The 10,000-nt window shown below is 34.8% G+C and overlaps 2 protein-coding genes across 5 annotated transcripts in view; one reads left to right on the forward strand and one right to left on the reverse strand.

Annotated features, from left to right (window-relative positions):
- The window catches only part of LOC148727603 (uncharacterized), a 12,773-nt gene extending 10,978 nt beyond the window's left edge, over positions 1–1,795 (forward strand). The window contains exons 4-8 of the mRNA XM_088726502.1: positions 54–161; positions 270–332; positions 467–524; positions 714–808; positions 1,456–1,795. Of these exons, the coding sequence (XP_088582628.1) occupies positions 54–161; positions 270–332; positions 467–524; positions 714–808; positions 1,456–1,518 (387 nt within the window). The 3' untranslated portion in view covers positions 1,519–1,795. The remainder of the gene's footprint in view (positions 1–53; positions 162–269; positions 333–466; positions 525–713; positions 809–1,455) is intronic.
- The window catches only part of LOC111328715 (origin recognition complex subunit 3-like), a 9,473-nt gene continuing 899 nt past the window's right edge, over positions 1,427–10,000 (reverse strand). Inside the window, exons 4-24 of one of the 4 annotated variants that reach the window (XM_088729009.1) lie at positions 9,867–10,000; positions 9,693–9,797; positions 9,298–9,347; positions 9,004–9,096; positions 8,708–8,756; positions 8,499–8,580; positions 7,199–7,358; positions 6,992–7,105; positions 6,616–6,752; positions 6,245–6,308; positions 6,011–6,127; positions 5,824–5,903; positions 5,463–5,549; positions 5,311–5,381; positions 5,120–5,199; positions 4,917–5,008; positions 4,603–4,678; positions 3,985–4,050; positions 3,640–3,756; positions 3,259–3,347; positions 1,427–2,686 (exon numbers count right to left, since the gene is read on the reverse strand). The exon at positions 9,867–10,000 is cut by the window's right edge and continues 2 nt beyond it. In XM_088729009.1, coding sequence (XP_088585135.1) covers positions 2,581–2,686; positions 3,259–3,347; positions 3,640–3,756; positions 3,985–4,050; positions 4,603–4,678; positions 4,917–5,008; positions 5,120–5,199; positions 5,311–5,381; positions 5,463–5,549; positions 5,824–5,903; positions 6,011–6,127; positions 6,245–6,308; positions 6,616–6,752; positions 6,992–7,105; positions 7,199–7,358; positions 8,499–8,580; positions 8,708–8,756; positions 9,004–9,096; positions 9,298–9,347; positions 9,693–9,797; positions 9,867–10,000 — 1,969 coding nt within the window. In that variant the 3' untranslated portion in view covers positions 1,427–2,580. Of the gene's footprint in view, positions 2,687–3,258; positions 3,364–3,639; positions 3,757–3,984; positions 4,051–4,602; positions 4,679–4,916; positions 5,009–5,119; positions 5,200–5,310; positions 5,382–5,462; positions 5,550–5,823; positions 5,904–6,010; positions 6,128–6,244; positions 6,309–6,615; positions 6,753–6,991; positions 7,106–7,198; positions 7,359–8,498; positions 8,581–8,707; positions 8,757–9,003; positions 9,097–9,291; positions 9,348–9,692; positions 9,798–9,866 lie in introns of all 4 variants that reach the window. The other 3 variants (XM_088729008.1, XM_088729011.1, XM_088729010.1) reach the window with 3 other exon arrangements.

Genomic DNA, 10,000 nt, shown 5'->3' on the forward strand with positions numbered 1-10,000 from the left:
CGATACTACACAACAAAACATGTATTAAGATATATATAATTAATAGCAAATAGGGCATAAGCGTGGTCTTGTCACAGGTACCTCATGAACACCAATATACAGTGAAGGATGAAAAACAGATTGACGAACAGCTTAAAGAACTTGAAAGAAAAATCAAAGCAGTAAGACAGACCTTTTTTATTGCTGGTATATGAGCAATAACAATTGAGTTTGTGTTCTTAATCCAATTATCATGTAATCTGTTCACATCATACATTCTTGTTTTCAAGGCAAAGTATGTGAATGCAGCTTTGAAACAGGAAGTTAAAGATTTGAACAATGCTCAAGAACTGGTAATGTTAATGCACAGATTTTTGAAACTTACAGAATTTGTCTTAGGTTGTGGAAGCCCTTTGATGGTATACAAAATGTTATTAATGAATCTCAGGCACTGGACTCATTGTATCGGCATATCTATACATTTCAGCTTGACAACTTTGAAAACCACAGAGACACTGTAGAAAAGGCATTTGAAGGCAATGGAGGTGATGAAAACGATTTGTATACAAATCATAAAAATTATGTACTACCGGTTATTAAAAGTTATATCAAAGTAGGATGTCATGATGAATTTAACTTTGTTTCATCATCTGACTTGTGGTTAATGTGAATTTTACAACAACTTTGTTGAAAGAAATCATAAACTATATGTTTTATTCTCTTATAATTTCAAGGTGGAAAACAAAGCTTGACATCAACTCATGAGAAAGCAATCAACCTTCATGATTTAATAGCAAATGGACTCAATGCTGGGGCTTTTCATATTCAGGTAAATATTAATTAGAGCAGTTTTAATTAACTTACTCTGGTCAACAATAGATTAACTCTTCCAGGACATGAACTCTGCTTCCTTTATTTTCTAAGCCGATAAGGATAAAAAGGAAACCAAAACTAATGGCTCTTATAAATATCATTATTCCTGCTTTAACTTTCCAATCAAACCAGTCCACCAATAGAAGGAATGTTGTTGTAAATCAGAACTGTTGGACTAGATTAGTCTCTGTATATAAAAATGTAATCCAATGAGATGGAACTTTTGAAAATTCTCCAAAAACAAAAAAAAAGCTGGTCTGGCAGGCCAGCTATTGCATATGGTTATCAGTCTCAGTACATTATGGTTCATTGGTCTCACCTGCCTAATTGAGGAAAAAGAAACTCCAGAGTTCTCCTCCAGATCTTTATTAGTCCATACCATGACAGACTAATCATGACAAGTTTCACACAAGTTGCTTAGCATTCAAATGCATGTTTTGTGGTTATCATTGAAAATTCAAAATTGAAAAATGGGCTTTGACATAAGCTTGGTCCAATCACTGAAATCCACAGGACTAGCGTATACATGTTCAAATCAGAATTTTGAAGAAAGTTAGAAAAAATTAATGCCCAATAATATTAAATCAATTTTTATTTTTTCAGAGAAAATCTGATGATCAAAGATCTTCAACAGAAAGGAAACAGAAAAAAATTAAATTAGGATGAATACAATATACAGACTGAGTAAATGAACATGTAACTAACATTCCCTTCCTTGAAATGTATAGTCGACAACTGGTCATACTGATATAAGTTTGATTTTGAAATGGTTACTGCTGTGTCCTGGAAACATTTATTGGGTAGCTCTCTTATCTGGGAGAAATCCAATTTGCTGGATATATTAATTGTAGACTAAAAAATACTGAAACTTTTCATTACTATAAACATTTCCTTCTTTCAGAGTTAGACCAGGATTGTATAAATAATTTTTTTTTTACTTTTATGAAGTCATTGAGAATAGCTTTGGTATAAAATTAATTCAATAATATTTTCTTGGTATTGTAACTACTGGTACATATTATTAACCGAGCATCAGATCAAGATGGCTGAATATTGGTCAAATTCTTTTCTTGCCTTTTAATGCACCTGGACAAGTCGGGGTCCATCAGGACATTGTCCAAAAACTATGAACTTTGTGAGTCTGCTCCAGGCAATTTATTTTTTCTTGAATGGGAAAAAGTGGGCAATCCCTGCTGTGCAAGATAGGCCCATCTTGCCCACTTAGGCAGCCAATTGAACACAGGATTTTCTTTGTATATCTGGTGGAACTTGAAATTTCCCAACTACTGGTAAAACAATATAATTTCAATATAATTATCAACAAAGTTGAAATGGTAAATTGGCCACCGTTACGATTATAAAAGCTGACATTTCAAGTGTTAGCCCTTCTTCACAGTGAATAGAGAAACTGTGGGTTGTGTGTGCTTTTAAAGGCAGAAAATGGAGCAAAAATGAGAGAAAATGAGAGAAAGCAAGTCTCTCCCTCTGGATTGCAAACCTGTCCATCACAAATAATCAAACAAATTGCTAGGCTTTTTTAATTACAAATTACCAGTATCCATTTATATCATTTAGTGGAAAGGGATGCAAGACTTAATTGTATCTCCCAAAAAACGTCTCTATTTCCTCGAAAGCTAGTTCCTCTTGCAGGACTTTCTACATCACTTTTAAATTAACAAAACAGTCACTGTAGTTATTGCAAAATGAGATGGTAAGGATAATTTTATATCAACATGCTCCCCAAGTGAGTCTCTGTACATGATCAGTTTTCTGTCGAGTTGATTTGATGAATCCAAGAAACTGAAGTTCTGAAACAGCTTGAATGAAACGAGCACTACAACAGAGTTAAGGTAAGAGTAACTCTTTGGTCGTTAAATACATATATCTTATTAACCAAGCACGAGGGCCGTACTGGGAGAATATCGGCCTGAGGTCTTGACAGTATGGACCAAGTGCAGCGAGGTCCGTACAAAAAAGACCGAGGGCTGATATTCTTCCTGTAAGGTCCTGAGCAAGCTTGGTTAATAAGAGATTTATTATACGACTGAAGTTCAAAGGGACACAAGTGTGGTATCATTCGGGACCATTCGGGACAGTGCCTGGTCCAATACTTAGAGAATATTGCACTGGCAATAGAGCATTTTGATTGGTTTATTTTAGTTATTGGCCCTCTGACTGCCTGAGTCATGTAATAAAATGTGCTATAGACCAACTGACTGATGGAATGAATGACACACTGACAAAGAGATTGATGGACTAACAGACTGACTGAAAAACTGACAGATGGAAGGACAAATGAATTGACCTGTAAAACTGTCGGAATAACTTGAAATCAACCATTTAATATTAGTCTAATGGGACACATTTCCATCTGTCAACCCAAACATCTGTTAATTACAAAGATACTGTAACTGTTCATCCATTTTCTGTTTCTTCTTTGGAGAACATTTCAGGGACTGATGTTCTATCAAAGGTTCCAAAACAGCTGTAAATGCCTAAAACAAAAGAAATCTGAGTGTGTGTCAAATCTGTAGAGAAAGAAATTAAAATATTTGGAAATGTTTTGAAAGGATGCATTGAGAGAACCAACTGGACAATTCCTTATCTTGCAGCATATCTCCTAACCACAACGTCTACTGACAAAACTGTATTCAATGAACATCAGAAGTAACCAAGGATTAGAGATAGCAGCACCCATACATTTTGGAGTACCTTTAAAGCAGTAATCTTGACATTCAAATTTGTTAGAGCAAGGCTCAAAAAGAACAACTAAAAAGGGCCACCAACCTGGAACCAGTCATAAAGATTGATTAGTCTGCCACACTCCAAGTGTAGTTTATAAGCAATGCATACATCAGGTAAGGTGTCCTGAACTGTCCCTATGTCTGTCTGACAACAATCACACTGGAAATTGAGAAAAACCATCACTTAGATACTCTTCTAATGTGCCACAAGAAAGAAATAGTAATCATAGAGTTATTTACCAGGCTACATTGGTTTATATGGGAAAAGGTGTGTCCTCAGTCTTAGTACAGCCTGAGACCTTCAGCCTACTTGAAACCTTGAACAGTTTTTTCCCACATGGACACCCCACCCAGAAAATAATATTTATGTATTGAGAGCTGGACTCACTTGAAGATAATGCTGAGGGTTACTAAGAGCTGTTTGTATGGCTATGCGGGGCATTCCAACCAAGTGCTAAAATGAGAAACAACCAGGGCAAACAATTAGGACAGATCATGACTGGCCACTGAAATACAATTTCATAATAGGATAATCATAGATCAAACACAAATGACATGTTAATAGTTAAAGAAAAAAAACAACCCCAACCATCACAGCTCATCCATTTGGCTATTCATAAGCATTGCAGAGAATTTCAGTTTAAGCTGGTAGATGAGTGCAACACCATGAGTGACCACACTCATTTTTACACCTCACTGCTACTGGACAATACCAGTACTTTTTTTCTGATCCATTCAGGTGGGTCAGAATCTTACATTCTAGAATCTGGTGGGCTAATCACTCAAATGTGGCCAGTCAAACTTTTTAATAATACATGCCACAGTCCAAAATTCTTCCTGTACCAATTGTGGCAAAGCAGATAAAAGCAAATCAGCTGAGAAAAATAAAGAAGTTATTTACTGGCCTTGGTTTTGGGCCATACTCAAGCCCTTGGGCATAGCTTTCATCCATTCAGCCCTATCACCTGGTGAATAACATATTTACAAACTATGACTGCATGCAAACCTTTCTTGTGTCCTGTAACTTGTCATAGTAAATGACTTCATGCAGAGGCATGTTTCTTGGACAGGTCAAAACTCTTCTATTGAGGAAAATAAAAAGAGATAAAAAATTCAATATTATTGCAGCAGTAACTTTCTGACTGAAAAACCTGTCTGGCTGAACTTCATCTTATCCTAGTAGAGTTCAGTGCCTTGCAAAATTGAACTCAGACCTTTCACACCTCACCATTAGTGCATTTGTTTATTTATCACTGACCCATAGAAGCCCATTAACTGGTGTGCAAAAAAAGAGCCAATTGAAATTTGAATTTGTTTTACCTAAACATCTCATCCATAGCATCGATTGTTTTCTGTCGCAACTTATCATATGGGGATTCTTTCTTCTTTTGTTTAGCAGCACTCATAAGTCTCTGTTGTAGAGTGAAAAAAAATCGTTCATTTAAAAGTAATTTAAATACCATGCAAAAGAGAAAACAGTGAAAGCTGAAAGGGCAAAATGTTGTTTTTCTGCTTATTTGTACCTCTTGAAGTTCAAATCTGTTTGTAACAGTAGAGAGTGCTTCCTTTGGAGTGGAACTTTTTCCCTGAGTCTCTTGGATTCCTGTTAATAAAAAGCAATGATAAACACTATTAATTAATTATTAATGATATTCATTTGATAACTGTGTTACAAACAAAACACATTCAGAACAACTCAAACATCTTTATTTACCACTTATCTTGTCAAACTGTTTAAGCAATCCAGCAATACAATCTCTTGATTCCTTGAGCTTTTGGCAGTTCCTAAAAAGTAACATATAGCCAATGGTGGGTGAAATAATACTGACCACCTTAACTGCAAATGAAAAAAAAAAAAAAAATCACCTCTCTGTTTCAGGAGAGTCCACAGCATTCCCTAAAATGTTCACACATTTCTTAAGAAGAGGAAGAAGCTCATCTCTTGAACAAACTCTGTGGATATAAAGGAAGAAAAGTTAATAAATGTAGCTGCCCATCAAATGCTAACTTTTGGTTTTAAGTTATTGTTGGTTCTGTAATAAACATATTACATTGAACATTTCACAAACCATGACATCAAGTCAGAAGCATAAATTCCTGCAGATGAAAGGTTCCTACAACACTTACTTAGGCTCATAAATGTCTTTATTTTCAATACATGATAAAAAATTTTGGAAAACTTTGTATGAAACCCTCGATAAAGATCCTAACAAACGTAGTCAAACACCTGAGCAAAGACAGTGCCTCCTTATATTCTTCTTGGTCATAAATATTCATTGTCAAACTGTTTTCATAAACGTCGCAGGGCTGAAAATGTCAAGAGAAATCAAACATTTAGTTAATGAATAGAGAACAAAACCTATAAAAATGAGAAAAAATTCAACCCTAATTCTTTAGGTGCATGATTGTACAACCTTCTTTCCCAAAGGATGTTTTGGAAGATTACATGTGAGAATATGGAGGCAATGTAACACAGGGAAGAAATTCCAGTGGTACTGATCAAAGCTTTCTAACAGCTCAGCTATTGTTTCCTGTAACAATTGAATTAAATGGTGAAAGATAGGTTTAGTGTATGACTAGAAATAACCAGACATCCAAATCATTCAAATTTCATTAAATATGGTTTCTACACCAACTGACAAGCTAACCTTAGTAAAGGAGTCATCAAGTAATAATGGCAGTTGCCTTGATGGAGGCTCAGATTCAACATACCTATAACAAGAAAAGATGGTCTTCATGAAAGAAATTTTCAGTCAATTTCTCAGCAAAAAGCCAGCTCTCTACAAGTAGAAATATGGAAAACAAAGGTGTTTGTCTTGAAAGTGAATTTGAACCTTTACAGAAATTTTCCTGCTCTGAGAAAAGACGCCTTCATTCCTTTCCAACTTCAATAGAATAAAATGAAGCTTTCAAGTATTGTATATGCTCCCAATTCTTACAGATCCCACACATAAATAAAAAGTTCTGCTGCAAAACCTGGGAGTGAAAGATGAGCAACAAACTAAAGAGCAAAATTTACCTGCGAAAAGACTTTGTTTTCCTAAACATCTCCACTTGTTTGTGACTCATTTCATTGAGCAAATCTTTCCTGTCATCTGATGACACACAACAGAGCACGCTCAAAGGACTTTCAAAAAAATGCTCCATCAAACAAAACTGAAAAATGGAAAAAAAAAACAACTTAAAATCAAAACAAGAAAGTATCACCTACCTGGCATTTTACCACCTTTAACCTCTCAGCTTTGCTACTCATTTTCACAGGTCCAATTAACCAACCTAACACTTACAAGATACATAAAACTGCCAGTTATGCATGTTAGCCCTAAATGAGATCAAAATGAAACTTAAATGTAGGTTTGAAGGCTCAAATTCTCAGTTGTAAATGTTAAAAATACCTGAAGTCCTCTGGCAAGGTTCTGAAGTGAGAAATCATGGAACAGAAAATTCTCATACAGTAATCTCAACACCCGAGCACCAAGTTTGAATGGAAATCTGGCAGTCATCAAAACCTAGGAGAAGAGTTCTTCTATATTTATAACATCATAACACTGTACAAAATTATTGTTACTGAACGCTAGGAAGACTTTGCACTTAAGGCTCACCTTGCTTATGATCTCTAGAACACAAACATGTGATGGCTCTGACTGAAATCTCTCAATAGACAACAGACTTGATACTGCATGTGGCAAAACTTTGTGAACAGTTGTCACTGCTGTAGCAATTCCAAAGACCAGCACCAAAGGAAGTTCACTCAAGTACTGACTGTTAAGGAAAAGAAATTAGAAAATAGAGACTATACAGCAAACAGAAGTCTTAATTAAAAGTATAATAGGGGAGTACATATTAAAAAAAAATTGGCTGTTTCAGACTGCATGTGGCTACTGATAGAGCATAATTTTGGTAATAGTTTTTGAAGCAATGAAAAGAACTAGAGGTTGTATAATGATGCTAAAGGGTGGTGTTGCAGAAGATTTGTCTAACCTGCAAAATAGAAAACCTGTAATAGTAGTGATATTTAACAGGGGCTAGCTCAAGAACCTCACTGTTCTTGTATTGGTGTATCCTCTTAGATTAACCTATGCTCCTTTTAATTTTAGCTGATGAACATAAATTATTTTCTTATTTTGTTTTCATTCTATTTTTGTGAGACTTTTGTTTCATACCACAAGACATTGTGCTGTATAGGATTTTCAGCCATTCCACTGTTACATCATTCTTTTGACTAGGGTTACCCCGTTAAACTCTGGACTTTCCTCGCTTTGCAAATTTAGCGGCTCTTTGGGACTTATTTAGAATTTTATTATTATATTTAACCTATTTAGATATTGCTGCAATGAAAGTCTTGTTTTCAATCACATGCTGCTGGAGGTGCCACTGTGAAATTATTGAGATGTTTATCATCTTCTGTGGTGTCATGGCCAGAGCTGAAAAAATTAAATCTTTAGATCTACTGGGCATATCACTGATTCAAACAGTAAAATGCATTCTCTTTGAAGAAAAATTACTTAGGGTTAAGTTTTCATTATACCCCAATCACACCTTTCAAAATATTTCTGCAACAAAAAGCTTTGTTTCTCAAGTGCCAACATGAAAAACAAAGACAAGTATAGCACCAGGAAACACAGGGTCAAAATTGGGCCAAGATCAAAATGCTATTGTTACCCTCACTCATCTTGACAACATGTGTGGCTTTGCCTCCTGAAGGAGGCAATAACTACAAAAACCCTTCTCATTCTCAGTACCATTGCTCATAATTTTCAATATAGAATTTCTTCATTGGTAAAATTATTAATTGTTAGTTTGACAAGTTCAATTTTTGTTTCTGACTTAAAAATGACAATTTTGTCACAGAGGAGAGGAAGGTAAAACAGACAGCTTTTAATGACTAAGAGCAACTTATACCTGCAAATCATCACAAAGTTTTGAATTACAGCTGGAAGAAAACCCTCAAAGTCCTCAAAAATGACAACCAAAAGGGGTTGATCTGAAAAAGGGAACATGGCAGTCAGAAAAAAACAAAATCAAATAAAAACAAATAATAATAATAATAATAATAATAAGGAAATTTAAAATATGAAAACTGAATATGATGAAAAACTGCTATTATTCACCTGAAAACTGTGACTGCCGTCTGCTCTGTCTTCTCTTTGGATAGCTGTACTGAAACACAAACAGTTCAACCCAGTCATTATCCCCAATTCACCTTTGGTTTGAAATCCTACATACTGTGAAATCACGATGACAATATTAATGGTGTCCCCTAAGTTAGGTTATCTTAATTCACACAGATAAGGATTAATTGCAACCTTTGTAGTGCCACAGATAATGAAAAATAGTTAGAAAAAGTGAATGACAAACATAATCCACACTACTTGCAAATTAAAAACTGTATCAACAAGAACAAAACCTTGATCATTTTCTGGTACCAATGGCAGAGTACAGGCATTGTAAAACTGCTTATTTTCTTGGCTTGTTCTGAAGGAAACAAATCATCCCCATCCTTGAAAATAAAGTAACAATTATATGTCAACAAGTCTCAGTCACAGTTATTACCAAACTTTCTGATTTCTCAGTTAGTGGTAAGCCAGTTACTGAACAACAGATGTGTTTATTTGAGCCAAAAACAAATACTTGATGATCATTGGTATCATATCATTGTAAGAAATTATAAAACAGACAATGTAGTCAAACTCACATGTACATCACAACCAATGAACTGTGATATCACATTCTTCATTGTTGCTTTCATGACTGTAGAGCACAAATTTGTATTTTAAGCAAAAAAGAATTATAACAAATGTTGAAATCCATTGATTTGTTTTACATGTCTTGGAAGATGATCAAAGAACCTAATCTACGACAAAATCGCAAGCTTTTTTTAAAGAAAGAAGAGTATTCAATATCAATTAAAAATTATAATTAATCAGCTAATTGGTTGGAACCAACTTTGAAAATCTTACAATAAAATTTCACTTAAAAAAATACATCTTGTTGTCAGTGGAAACTATTTCCTCCTACTTGTACACCCAAGATCTATTAGAGAAGAATAATGTTTCTGAGTTTTAGAAAGAAAGCAAAGAAGGAATAAAAGCAAACCTGTGCAGTCTTTGGACCTGAGTAAAGCAACAAATGGAGTCACATGGCTGTTTAATTCAGTGGCTAACTGAGAGAATACTACATCGTGGTCTGGCATATTTACACCTGAAATAATAAATTACACAGTTCAGCTTATAGCACTAGTGACAAACAAAAGGCTTGTATTCTCTTCACCAGTTATCAAAGCAGCTGTAGGTATTTCTTGTATGACACTGGTCCTTCCAATTTCTGATGATTTTACACTCTGTTTCCTCTTAAAAAATTCCAGGAGGTCAGAAAATATTTTACTGTTCATCTGTGACTGCAGA

The sequence above is a fragment of the Stylophora pistillata genome, chromosome 7, assembly GCF_964205215.1.
Source record: "Stylophora pistillata chromosome 7, jaStyPist1.2, whole genome shotgun sequence".
NCBI classification, from domain to species: domain Eukaryota; kingdom Metazoa; phylum Cnidaria; class Anthozoa; order Scleractinia; family Pocilloporidae; genus Stylophora; species Stylophora pistillata.